At 46.7% G+C, this 14,031-nt stretch overlaps 1 protein-coding gene across 1 annotated transcript in view; it reads left to right on the top strand.

Moving 5' to 3' along the window:
* LOC139669195 (testis-specific H1 histone-like) overlaps nt 1-13,564 on the top strand; it is a 169,248-nt gene extending 155,684 nt beyond the window's left edge. Inside the window, exons 3-6 of the mRNA XM_071549643.1 lie at nt 12,298-12,385; nt 12,454-12,461; nt 12,706-12,997; nt 13,511-13,564. Coding sequence (XP_071405744.1) covers nt 12,298-12,385; nt 12,454-12,461; nt 12,706-12,997; nt 13,511-13,564 — 442 coding nt within the window. The remainder of the gene's footprint in view (nt 1-12,297; nt 12,386-12,453; nt 12,462-12,705; nt 12,998-13,510) is intronic.
* The last annotated feature ends 467 nt before the right edge of the window (nt 13,565-14,031 follow it).

The raw sequence follows: 14,031 nt of genomic DNA, 5'->3' as shown, positions 1-14,031 counted from the left end.
GGAGCTGTGAGCAGTTTCCACTCTCTGGTTCTGGCTGATGCTGTTGCTTTGTTCCTTCATTATCTCATTAAATAATACTCAGGTTGGAAAAAATTCCAACAACTCCACCATTTGTCAAGAATTTCAAGCAGAGTAAGCCCAATTCAGGGAAACCACTGACAGTTCTGGGGTTACTCTCCTTGCATTGCTCTTCCTGAGGAATAACACCTTATATGAGCCATGGGTTTGAAATCCAAAGGCACCTAAAAAGGACTTTTTCCATTTGGCAGAACTTTTCTTGGTGGTGAATATAAAATGGTTTGGTAATTTGATATTAAACCTGGAAAATTTTACCAAGTAAAATTCATTTAGCTTAATTTTTATTTGAAATACAATGACTGTGGTTACAATAATGTGGTTACCTGGCCAATTTTTGGCCTCTTTTGCAAGTCTGATAATAACTGTAGGATCTTCTGGGCCTCTAAATTATTTGAGGCATGAAATTCAAATGAAAAATATTTACTGAATGCCATAAAATACACTGTTTAGTATAAGTCACTGATCTATGGTAGGGAATTTTGTGAGTGTATTAAAAATAGATAAATAATTATGTACTTGTACCACCTATTCCTGCAAGAAACTCTGGGGAGACACAACACAGAGCTCCACATCTCCCAGGGAGTTTATTCTTCCCATCCCATCAGAAATCAGGGAGAAACTTGAAAGGCAAAACAATGTGGGGCTGAGTTTTAGGGCTAAAAACATTGATTATCCACCAGATGGGTGCTGGCTTTTTAATGCTGAGAAGAAAACCTGTAGATGAATTTGTTTTTGTTTCTCCCAGTAGAAATTTTGGACTGTTTAATTAAAGGCCTCATTGCCCCATCATTAAATTCAAAGCAGCATATCTAATGCAAGGCACTTAGATGGAATGTCACTTATTAGTCTTTAATGACGAGGAACATTCTTTCTCCAAAGAACAGCTGTAGAAATAGTGCCCATGTCACCCACAAAATTATATATTAAGAAGAGTATTAATGTGTCTTTAATGACTGTAAAAATATTCCTTCATGGAAAAGGGCTCTGTTCTTTCTTGTTCAGCTCCACTCGTAGGGGAGGTTAATTAAAGGCAGAACATCCTGAATTCTGGAGCGCTGCAGGTCATTGAGAGGCACCAGAGTGGAACATGAGTCTGCCAGAGCTCATTGGCAGGGAGAGCTCTGCTCAACCCTCTGCCCCACTGCCCAGGAGCCACCCCTGGGCTGCCCTGGCACTTGGATCTCCTGATCCAACAGCCAGGAAAGCTCCAATTAAACAGGAGATTCATCTAACCCTTTCTGGATTATTATTTATAAATAAATATATAGGTATATGGTGGGAGAAAATAATAAAGGGACTGTAAGATGCTCAAGTAACCACAATTTTGAGGTTTTCTATGGAAATGTCATAAAATGGTGCTTAAATTAACCCTGAGATCAGCTCAGTTGGTTAAAAACTTGGTTGTAACAATGCCAAGGTCATGGGTTCAAACCCCTGTGTGGGCATTGACTTGAGTTGGACTCGATGATCCTTGTGGGTCCCTCCAACTCTGAATATTGTGGGATTTCTGTGAAATGTTGCAGGTCAAAAAGTGAAAGTCCACTTATGATGGATTTGATGTTCAAATAGTTTAGGATATTTTCTTTTTTTTTTCAAAGAATAATTTATCAATGTAGGAAAAAGGCCAGAGAAGTCTCACAGTAAATCTGCCAGGGTGGAGGAATTAACAACAGTGGGAGATTATCAGCATTTCCAAGGAAGGATCTGGATATAGAATAGAATCACAGAATCATAGAATCATAGAATGGATTGGATTGGAAAAGACGTCCAAGATCATCGAGTCCAACCCTTGGCCCAACTCCAGTCCCTTTACCAGATCATGGCACTCAGTGCCACGGCCAAGCTCAGTTTTAAAACCTCCAGGGATGGGGAATCCACCCCCTCTCTGGGCAGCCCATTCCAATCCCTGAGCACTCTCTCTGCAAAGAATTTTTTCTGCTCTCCAACTTCAATTTCCCCTGGCAGAGCTTGAGCCCATCGTGCCCCCTTGTCCTATTGCTGAGTGCCTGGGAGAAGAGACCAACCCCCACCTGGCCACAACTTCCCTTCAGGCAGTTCCAGACAGTGCTGAGGTCACCTCTGAGCCTCCTCTTCTCCAGGCTGAACACCCCCAGCTCCCTCAGCCTCTCCCCACAGCACTTGTGCTCCAGTCCCTTCTCCAGCCTCGTTGCTCTTCTCTGGCCCCGCTCCAGCCCCTCAATGTCCTTTCTGAACTGAGGGGCCCAGAACTGAACACAACACTCAAGGTGTGGCCTCCCCAAGGCAGAGTCCAGGGGAAGGGTCACTGCCCTGGGCCTGCTGGCCACGCTAGTTTGGATCCAGGCCAGGATCCCCTTGGCCTTCTTGGCCACCTGGGCACACTGGTGGCTCCTGTTGAGCTTCCTGTCCCTCAGTCCCCCCAGGTCCCTCTGCCTGGCTGCTCTCCAGCCACTCTGTGCCCAGCCTGGAGCGCTGCAGGGGGTTGGGGTGGCCAAAGGGCAGGACCTGCACTCCAGAATAGGGTGGAGAGAATTAAACAGAAGATTTTTCAGTGCCCCCCAAAAAAAAACCTGAATGACCTGCTATACTAATTTGTCCCTCCTTCCTATCCTTCCAATGACATCTTTGTAATAATGATATTAATTTTATTATCAAGAATACAGAAATACACAGGTATGAGGTGGAGGGATGGAATTTCCTCCCAAGTGTTCACCATTTCCATCACATGTGCAGTTTTTGGGTTGTTACCTGATGTAACTCTGTCCTTCAAACCACGTCTGTTTGGTACCTGCTGGACTCACTTGGGCTCTTTTCCTTGTTTTCCAGTTAAAAACTGCTGGAAATTTTACCACCCCCTTGTGGGTCCTCTCCAATTTAGGGTATTCTGTGATTCCTCAGAGCAGACAACACCCTGCAGCTCCTCTGCTTCTCACCAACCCTTGTTCCCACCCTTAACTCACCCAGAGATGGGGAGCAGCCAAAATAAATCCAGTTTGTTGCTTTGCATCATCCCAGCAGCTTCCCAGAGCCCTGATGCCCTTCTGTGCAGTGCCTGAGTCTGGTTTCATCTCCTAAAAATGAGGAATTACTCCATGGGAATGTGTGAGGAGAGAGGGAAGATGAACACCAACCCCTCACAGGAAAACTCTCTGCAGTTACTGATTCCCTTTAATTATGACACCTCCTAATATTCCTCTGGTGCTTCTCCATGTTTGAATTTACCCTGTTCAGGATCACAGTTTCTCTTGGGAAGTGTACACAGAGATTTATAAATTGTAGAAAGGACTGAATGAACACACCAGAAGATTTTCTTCCTTCCAAGCCCCAAATAACTTATAAAATTTGCCATTCTTATTAACCTTTTGTATCCACAAAGAGAAGATGGCACCAGGTGCAAGTTAAAGGAACATTTTCCTCTGAGAAAATGAAATATTACAAAAAAAAAAAAAGGAAATGGGCTGACTTTTTATTTTCCACCTGCAATTCACTGCAGTGGTTTATTCTCTCCCCAAGAGCTCCTGTCCCCTCTCCCATCTGGGGGTCACCAGGGAGCAGGAGCAGCTGGGGGCACCTGCAGGGTGTGGCACAGCACCCAGACTGCTGGCAGAGGGCAGGGCCAGGTGGGCACACGGCCAGGGGTGCCCTGGGCTGCACTGCCCAGCCTGGGGGAACACCTGGGAGATGCAGCAGCTTTGGTTCCTTTGGTTATTCTTTAAATCGAGCCTGACCACGAGTTCAAAGCAATTTGTTGCTCACTGTGAAGAGCTGGGAGGTTTCTGAATGGGCAGCATTAAAGAAGGCTCAATAATACACATTTTAATAGAGAGATATGCTTAGGCAATATGGAAATGAGATGGGAGAGGAGAAAATGTGACAGCTGAGGAGATAAACATGGACTTGTGTTTTCATTTACAAAGACCTCTGGTATATAAATGCTAATTTTTTTTTCTCTGCATTATAAGATGGTGAATTCCAAAGAGAGATTTCACCAATTTGATGCATCAAACAAGTGTCTGTTGCTGAAACCGCTTCTTAATGGATTGTCTCAAACATTTCCAAAGACAGCTGCACATCCCACAGCTGCCCATTTCCCTTGGGATGCCAACTGGCACCAGACAGGGCATTCCCAGGAGGCACTGGGTGCCCACACCCCCACCAGCACAGCTGCCCTGACAAGCCAGGACTTTTTTATTAACAGGAAAGCAAATCTGTTTCCTCTACAACATCTCCAGCAAAATCCAAGACTTGAAACCATTCTCATTTTATTCCCCCCCATAAAACCCTGCCTGAAGTAACTTGCAGACAACCAGTAAAGCCTGAAGTATTTCCTAAGCCTCCTGTACCCTACTGAAGAAGTACATCAAGGTGTTTCCAGCTTTTTGTATTTCATTTCTATTTGCTCTTCTTTTTTACCTGCAGATTTTCTTAAATCAGTCACTGCTGGGCAAGAAAGACCCCGAGGCAAAAGCTTTAGGGATGGATAGAGCAGGGATGTTCCCATTTCCTCTTCTCCCCCTGGATTAAGCTGTGATCCTTCCCTCCCCCTCCTCACCCTCCTAAGGCACAACCTGCTTACAACGTGTAGGACACTCAGAGGGGACATTTATGCTTCTCATAAAATGGAAAGCCTTCCCTCCCTGCACCACTGCAGATCTTTCTCAGTGGAACATCATCTTTTCCCTTTTTTTTTTTTTCCTGCTGCTGACATCACTCACTAAATTTCCCCCATCTTCTCTGCTTAAACTTGATCTTATTTACATGTCTGTGTCTCTCATACCTGAAGTAGACAATAAAAACAAGAAGTTGTCAGGCAGAACATGAGATATTTTAAAACTTGGTTGCAACAATGCCAAGGTTCAATCCCCTGTGTGGGCCATTGACTGAAGAGTTGGACTCGATGATCCTTGTGGGTCCCTTCCAGCTCAGAATAATCTGTGATTCTGTGATTCTGATTCTATATTGCAATAAATGGCTTTCTTGGCCAAAAAACAGTGTGCAAAGCCAGTCCCCCTGGAGCTCCTTCTTGGTTGGGCAGCTCCCAGGGATGAAGAGGAAAGGATGGAGATCACCATTAGCCTGTTGAATGCTAAACAAAAATTCAGAGCTGGTGCAAGTGCAACAGTTCAGTCCTGAAGGAAGGAAGTGCAACAGTTCAGTCCACTTTGCTGGTTGTTGTATCACAGTCTGTGCAGCTGCCTCAGCCCTGCAGAACCTGCTCAGCTCCTGCCAGGGATGCCCAGGCCTCTGCCTGGCAATGCCCACGTGGAGGGATGGCATCATTGCTTTTCATTAATCCAGTTGTTCCAAATGAATGTGACTCTGTCCCTAAATCCCTCTCAATGATGTCATTGAGCTCAGACCCAAAGCTCTTGGTTTGGGACAGAGAGATCAGGCTCAGACCAGGTTTGGGACAGAGAGATCAGGCTCAGACCAGGTTTGGGACAGAGAGATCAGGCTCAGACCAGGTTTGGGACAGAGTGATCAGGCTCAGATCAGGTTTGGGACAGAGAGATCAGGCTCAGAACAGGTTTGGGACAGAGAGATCAGGCTCAGACCAGGTTTGGGACAGAGATCAGGCTCAGAGCAGGTTTGGGACAGAGATCAGGCTCAGAGCAGGTTTGGGACAGAGATCAGGCTCAGAGCAGGTTTGGGACAGAGAGATCAGGCTCAGAGCAGGTTTGGGACAGGGGGGCTGTGGGAATCAGGCTCAGAGCAGGTTTGGGACAGAGGGGCTGTTGGAATCAGGCTCAGATGAGGTTGGGGACAGGGGGGCTGTGGGAATCAGGCTCAGAGCAGGTTTGGGACAGAGGGGCTGTGGGAATCAGGCTCAGAGCAGGTTTGGGACAGAGAGATCAGGCTCAGATGAGGTTTGGGACAGAGAGATCGGGCTCAGATGAGGTTTGGGACAGAAAGATCAGGCTCAGAGCAGGTTTGGGACAGAGGGGCTGTGGGAATCAGGCTCAGAGCAGGTTTGGGATAGAGGGGCTGTGGGAATCAGGCTCAGAGCAGGTTTGGGATAGAGGGGCTGTGGGAATCAGGCTCAGAGCAGGTTTGGGACAGAGGGGCTGTGGGAATCAGGCTCAGAGCAGGTTTGGGACAGGGGGGCTGTGGGAATCAGGCTCAGATGAGGTTTGGGACAGAGAGATCAGGCTCAGAGCAGGTTTGGGGCAGAGGGGCTGTGGGAATCAGGCTCAGAGCAGGTTTGGGACAGGGGGGCTGTTGGAATCAGGGTCGGAGCAGGTTGGGGACAGAGGGTCTGTGGGAATCAGGGTCAGATGAGGTTTGGGACAGGGGGGCTGTGGGAATCAGGCTCACACCAGGAGCCTGCCCTGCACACTGAGCCCTCAGGTGCTGTGGGAAGATCCTCAGGCACTGAAATAATGCTATTGCTTTTCACACTGTTCAGCTTCGTGGGTTTCTCGTGCTGTAAAATTGTAAGGAGCTTTACAAGATCTGCATATAAAAAGCCCACCAGGTCTGCCTTGTGAAGGAGTTATTTCCTCTCTTCTGTTATATCTCCCTTCCCCTAAAACCTTTTCCCCCCAATTTCTCATTTTTGTCTCATCCTTACTCTGCTTTACTCATCTTTAAAATTCATTTTGTATAAGCCTTTCTGCCAGTCCCTGCTTGGGCATTTTTTGCCTTGTGCTTGACCCCCCAATAACTTTTTGGGTTATGAGAGTTTCCTTTGCTCATCTGCTGGCTTTTAATTGTGCATTCAGAAAGAGGAATAATTAGGTAGTGCCTCTAACCACCTATGGGTGAGTTCCTAAGCATGGCTGCTTTGCTGATGTCCTGAAGGGTATTTGAATTCAACATTTTCCATGCTGGAAAACTCAAACCTGCTTAATAGGGAAATTGTGTCTTGTGTTGTAGAGTTGCTAATGGGAATGGCATCACTTGCCATGAGATATTCTAATTTATGACTCTCTTTAAAGAACATACTTGCCAATTAGTGTCTTTATTAGAATACTTACTTTTATCATCCGAAAATATGGCTCTTAATTGGGACCAGCTTTGCCTTAGGGAGAAACATTTGTTAATAAATAAATGAATAAACTAATCTTCTCCACCAGTACCCATGGAGGGAACCAACTTACATCATATAGACACTCTTATAGATCATATTACTGCTCTTAAACTCATTCAATTATAGAGAAAGAAAATTTCATCTAACTTTCTATTGTCTTCCTGGGAAAAATATAGACAGGATATTGGAATTTGCTTGTTTATTAAAGCCAAGTAGCTCATTAGGCATAATTAAGATAGAAGAAACAAGAGCATTAGATTTTTATACCACCCCATCAGCCTGATAGCTCCAGGAAAGGCAAAAGCACCACATTGTTCCATCAGTCCATTGATCAGGTCAGTGTAATTAAGGTGCCAATTTTCTCACTATCTGAAGATAAGTGCTTAGATTTTTTTTTCACTTGAAAAATGTAGTAAAGAAACTGTTTAAAAAAGTCAAGTTTATGTCTGAAACTCCCACTATTCAGTGAAGGGAAGCCAGAATCAGGCTCAGGTTGGCACTGTGGGGGCATCACAGTGCACGGTGCTTGTCATGACTCTGTTTCCTTCTCCAGGGGATGGTGAGAATTAGAGCAAGGGGAGGTACAGCAAGGGAAAGGTTGGATGGATGGATGGATGGATGGATGGATGGATGGATGGATGGATGGATGGATAGATAGATAGATACATAGATGTGATAGATTGAGTGAGTGAATGAGTGTCCTGCTCTGTGCTGGGGTGGCCTCACCTCAAGTCCTAGGGGCAGTTTTGGGCATCACAATACAAGAAAGATCCAAACCTGTCAGCATCCAAAGGAGGGCTGTGAAGATGCTGAAGGTCTGGAGGGGCCATACAAGGAGTGGCTCAGGCTTTGTCTGTTCATCCTGGAGAAGGGGAGACTGAGGTCAGACCTCATTGCAGCTCCTCCCAAAGGGCAGTTCTGATCTCTGCTCTGTGTGAGCAGGGTCAGGACCCAGGAAATGGCCTGGAGCTGTATCAGGACTGGTCAGGTTGGATCTTAGGAAAAGGTCCTTTCCCCAGAGGGTGGTGGGCACTGACCAGGCTCCCCAGGGCAGTGGGCACGGCCCCAAGGCTGCCAGAGCTCCAGGAATGTTTGGTCAACAGGGACAAGGTGGGATTGTTGGAGTGTCTGTGCAGGGCCAGCAGTTGAGCTGATGATCCTTGTGGGTCCCTTCCAACTCAGGACATTCTATGATTCTATTATATTTATATATACATGTGTGCAGATCTATAGAGCTCAGTGCCCTCAGTGATGGGCAGCTCTGAGCTGCCTCTGACAGGTCCCACAGGGTGGGACAGTGACATCTGCCCTGCCCTCTGACTGAACAATCTGCCCTGCACAAATGACACTTGGTCCATGATTGCAGGAGGGGAGAAAAGGCTCCAGGTTGCCTGTGCACAAGTGTGAGCTACAATCCTGTGAAAAATAGGCAAGCTGGCAGAAAGCTGTTTCCCTCAGCACAGTATCTGTGGGACCTCCCTTGGGTGCTTAATCACAAATACCTTTTTCCCTGACACACAGAGGATGCCTATTTGGAAATAAATAAATAAAAGCAGGCAAATTAGGTTACCAGTCAGAGCCATCAAATCAACAGTGCTATTTTCAGAGCCCATCACATTGTGCCTCCCAAATGATCTCCCAATCCCACCTGCTCTCAGCCCTTTAGAGCCTGCCCGTCCTCTCTGCCATTATCGCTCCAGAGCAAAGAAACAGATGGGGCTGAGCAGGAATCCAAATGAATAAATGGGGTAGAAACTGCCTGGAGCCTTTGGAGCAGCATCAGGGCAGCTCTTCTCCTTTCTAATGGGCTCAAAAAGGAACCTGCTGGAGCACAAGAGGGAATGGGGTTTCATTGTGGAGCACATGAACACACAGCCACACACCACATGTGGTTGAGAGGTTTTGGGGCAGGAGCTCAGTTCCCTTCCAGGGATTTGCTGCTGGTTTGAATCTGATAATTGCCTGATCAATAGTGTTGTTTGAAACTTGCATGAAAATGTGGGCAACTTTCCACCAGCTGGGAATATGTGGATTCCTTTGCTGTGCTGCAGGACCTCAGTGGCAGTAATTTCAGTAATTAGGCTGCTTTTCAACTAAAGGCCAGTTCCATGGATACATGACTAAGATAAATTATGCCCAGGATAAGCTTCTATTTTCCTGGATGCACTTGCCCTTTCTGTGTTCACATCCACAGAAAGAAAACCTGAATAAACATCTTTTCCTCCTCCCACCCCACGATACATCTGTGTCCTGTCTCAGCCAGGAGAGCTCTTCCCTTTCCTCAGCACTCAATATCCAACAGCACGGGTGACCTTTGGAAATTATTCTTTTCTTGTCAGTCTCCTTTCACTTGCAGATTAGCTGACAGAAGGAAACAAGGCAAAAAAAACCAGAGGAAAAATCATGATTTCCCAGGGAATGTAATCCCCCAAAACCAGGATGGGAATAAAAACAAGCAAGATCAAGAAAAGAATGCTCTGAAATGTCTTTTTTAGCCTTCTCAGTTATTTTAGATCATCTTATTTAAAGCTTATTCTAATAATTTCTCGTCAATGTCACGAAAGAGAATATAGAAAAATGAAGCAATTATTTATGAGATAATTATGTGGCTATCTCAAAAGAGCACCATCTCCACTAGAGATATTCTTAATCTTGACTCACAGAATATTTGCAGCTCGTCAGCAGGAACTGGAGTGGGGAAATGGAGTATTTTTAATTTTTGTGGCCTTGGGTGTCAGCAGAGCCCATGGCATTGAATTTAGTCAATGCCATGACTGAACTTGGGCAGCAAGACATGGCTCCCATCACATCATGAAGGGAAGTCACCCCAGGATCAGGGCCATGAGGAGAGGTAGAATGAGCTGAAGTTTTACCCACTGGAATCTGACCTCAGTCTGGCTGCTCAGGGGTCAACAACCATAAAGTTGAGAAAACCACTGAGATCTTGATTGCTGTGGGGGATGAGTCAGAGTGAAAGGCATTCTGTTGGTACCTGGGCACTGTGTGTGTCTTGTGTCCAAGGCCAGGCTGGATGGAGCTTTGAGCAACCCAGTCTAGTGGAAAGTATCTTGTGTCCTGAGGGCATGTCCAAGGCCAGGCTGGATGGAGCTCTGAGCAACCTGGTCTAGTGGAAAGTGTCTTGTGTCCTGAGGGCATGTCCAAGGCCAGGCTGGATGGAGCTTTGGGAACCTGGTCTAGTGGAAAGTGTCTTGTGTCCAGAGGGCATGTCCCAGGCCAGGCTGGATGGAGCTTTGGGAACCTGGTGTAGTGGAAAGTATCTTGTGTCCTGAGGGCATGTCCAAGGCCAGGCTGGATGGAACTCTGAGCAACCCAGTCTAGTGGAAAGTATCTTGTGTCCTGAGGGCATGTCCAAGGCCAGGCTGGATGGAGCTCTGAGCAACCCGGTCTAGTGGAAAGTCTCTTGTGTCCTGAGGGCATGTCCAAGGCCAGGCTGGATGGAGCTTTGGGAACCTGGTCTAGTGGAAAGTGTCTTGTGTCCTGAGAGCATGTCCAAGGCCAGGCTGGATGGAGCTTTGGGAGTCTGGTCTAGTGGAAAGTGTCTTGTGTTCAGAGGGCATGTCTGAGGCCAGGCTGGATGGAGCTCTGAGCAACCTGGTCTAGTGGAAGGTGTCCCTGCCCATGGTGGGGGTGGAACAAGATGACCTCAAAGGTCCCTTCCAACCCAAACCATTCCATGAGTGGGTGGGTGGGTTTTACTGGTGAGGAAGATGAGGATCTGCCACACAGTCCTGGGGCTTCCATGGAGACATTTGGCCACACCTGCTCCGTGGTGCTGCTCCCAAGCTGAGCCTCACGCAGCTGAACTACCTCAGCATGCAGGAAACCTCCACGTGCTCGACACCAGGGAGGCAAATTGGCATCACAAACAGTCATCCTTCCTTAGGAAGGTTTAAGGCAAAAATCAGGGGGATGCTCACCTGGAGGTTCAGCTGAATATTCAGTGGCAATCAGTGCTGGGGACAAATTCCACATGCAGATCTGCCTGGAGAGGCTTTTCCTGGGAATTCAGCAGAGCCCAACTCTTCTCTGTCTGTGCTGTTGCTTTGCATTTAATGTCACAGAAAAAAAAAACATTCCAGGAATTAAGGCAGCTGAATTTTTAGGTTTTGTTTCAATGTTCATCTGCTTTTTTTTTTTTAATGACAAATATAATTTGGCACAAATCAAAAAATTCCTCAATATTGTAACTCAAGGACTTTGTTTTTAAAATCTGCTTCTTATAAATGTTCATAGCCCTTGTTGTGTTTTTTTTTTTTATTTTCCATAAAATATCAGAGCTCAGTGAGAGAAAACAATGATCCTGAGGGTGTCTGAGCACTGTTTATGTGCAGAGATTCAGTACAGGTGACACAGCCCCGTCCTGTGCTGCAAAAGGGTCTCAGTCTAATGAGCCACAGTTCCCAAAGCCCCATTAATTTCAAAACAAGCCAAATATTTCCTGTTATTGTCTGAAATGCTTATTTTATTTTCTTTTTTAACCTCATGATTTTATGGAATGAGTTTGTTCCAAATAGAGCCCAGGAAAGTGAGTCAAAGCTAAAAGTGACAAATGATGTTGATCCCTTTCAGCTTTAAAGGGTTTGAATCAGGAGCTCTGCTCGAGGTCCAGCTGTATTTTTGACAGGAAACGTGGTTTGATTCAGCAATTATTTGTCAGCTTCATTAAAATGGAAATTGCTCCACGAAGAAATCTGAAGGAGATTGAGCCCAAAGATATGTAAATATTCAAATGTAATTGGGGTTCAAGCCCTACATCTCTATTTTTGCCTGTACAGTTCAAACAGGCAAGAAGGTTTTCCATCCTTCTCCTTCAAATCCAACAAAATTTCTCATACAATCCTGGAATGGTTTGGGTTGGAAGGGACCTTAAAGATCATCTAGTTCCAGCTTCACTGGCTTTGCCTCCCAAAGCAGTCCTGAGGCATAAGCTCAATTAAAATAAAATCATAAATTAGTGGAGTTAAAGGATTTGGAAGAGGAGGGGAAGTGTGGACACCTGGAATCTGGTTGAAAACTGGGGTCTGGAGTCTTCTCCTCATCCAAGCAGTTCTGTGTGCTCTGCTGGGTAGGACAGTGAGTAGAGCTGTGAGTAGGGCAGTGAATGGAGCTGTGAGTAGGGCAGGGAGTGGGGCAGTGAGTGGGGCAGTGAGTGGGGCAGTGAGTGGGGCAGTGAGTGGAGCTGTGAGAAGAGTTGTGAGTAGGGCAGTGAGTAGGGCAGTGAGTAGGGCTGTGAGTGGGGCAGTGAGTAGGGCTGTGAGTAGGACTGTGAGTAGGGCAGTGAGTGGAGCTGTGAGAAGAGTTGTGAGTGGGGCAGTGAGTAGGGCTGTGAGTGGGACTGTGAGTAGGGCTGTGAGTAGGGCTGTCAGTAGAGCTGTGAGTAGGGCAGTGAGTGGAGCTGTGAGAAGAGTTGTGAGTGGGGCAGTGAGTAGGGCTGTCAGTAGAGCTGTGAGTAGGGCTGTGAGTAGAACTGTGAGTAGGGCTGTCAGTAGACCTGTGAGTAGGGCAGTGAGTAGGGCTGTGAGAAGGGTTGTGAGTGGGACTGTGAGTAGGGCTGTGAGTAGAGCTGTGAATAGGGCTGTGAGTAGAACTGTGAGTAGGGCTGTCAGTAGGGCTGTGAGTAGGACAGTGAGTAGGGCTGTGAGTAGAACTGTGAGTAGGGCTGTGAGTAGGGCTGTGAGTAGAACTGTGAGTAGGGCTGTGAGTAGGGCTGTGAGTAGAGCTGTGAGTAGAACTGTGAGTAGAGCTGTGAATAGGGCTGTGAGTAGAGCTGTGAGTAGGGCTGTGAGTAGAACTGTGAGTAGGGCTGTGAGTAGAACTGTGAATAGGGCAATGAGTAGGGCAGTGAGTAGAACTGTGAGTAGGGCTGTCAGTAGAGCTGTGAATAGGGCAGTGAGTAGGGCAGTGAGTAGAACTGTGAGTAGGGCTGTGCTCTGTGTTAACCTGCTCATGTTCCACTCACTGGTGCAAATAGCAAATGCTACTTAGGAAATAGTCCATCTGATTTTAGGAGTTCTCCCATGGAATTCTTTTGCAGTTAAATACAAATCAGCCCTGGGAGGATGGAATCTGTTCCTAGAAACCCCCCAGGTGTTGCCAGAATGTGTCTTCCACGTGGGGCAGGGGCAGGGGTAGGGGGGGTAACTCAGCCCTGGCTGCCTGTGAGGTGTCACAGCAGAGCTGACAGTTGAGGGCCAGCAGAGACTGGAATGCAAACCAAGGGAGCTGCCTGGGGAGCTCCCTCTGTGCTCTGCCAACAACACACATGAGCACATCAGGTCAGCTGCAGAGCCTCCCTGAAGAGCAGGCTGAGCATGAAAATCAAGATGTACTTTGGATTTGCTGTCCCCACGTGTTTAGTGCAGCTGAAAGAACATTTATAACGTTCATTCCCTGGTCCCTCAGCATCCCCTCACTCCACCACTGCTCCTGGAGAGCCTTGTCCTGGAGCTGGGGTGAGCTCAGCACCCTGACACAGCAGCAGGGAAGGGAGGGTTTAGGAACCAGGGTTGGCTCTTGCCCCCACACACCATCTTCCAGCCTCACCTTTGCAAATGATTTAAGCTACTTGTGTCCAATTCTCTATCTGTAAACTGAGGAAATTACTCCTTGCCTGGATATATAAGAAGAAATGAGTCTATTTATGATTGGGATGTATTTGGGCACTTTCATGCCAGTGGAAATGACTCCTAAATTTCCTACCTGACTTCTGGAAGTGGAATCCAAGGCAGTGACACTGAAGCACAACCACTCACCCTCTTACCTGCAGCTGCTCTTGAGGCAAGCCCAGCATGGATGGAAATCATGGAAATTCATGGAAGTCTCCTCCAGATTTCTGTAACAAAGTGCTACATCCTTCGTTTAGTAGTTTCTGACTTAGTTTCAGCTATTCCCAGTCTTGTGTTTGGGTAATTTCCTGTTATTAC

Source organism: Pithys albifrons, chromosome 3 (assembly GCF_047495875.1).
Source record: "Pithys albifrons albifrons isolate INPA30051 chromosome 3, PitAlb_v1, whole genome shotgun sequence".
Taxonomy (NCBI): domain Eukaryota; kingdom Metazoa; phylum Chordata; class Aves; order Passeriformes; family Thamnophilidae; genus Pithys; species Pithys albifrons.
Note: the sequence above shows the minus strand (reverse complement) of the source record. Positions and strands in the feature narration are given on the sequence as shown.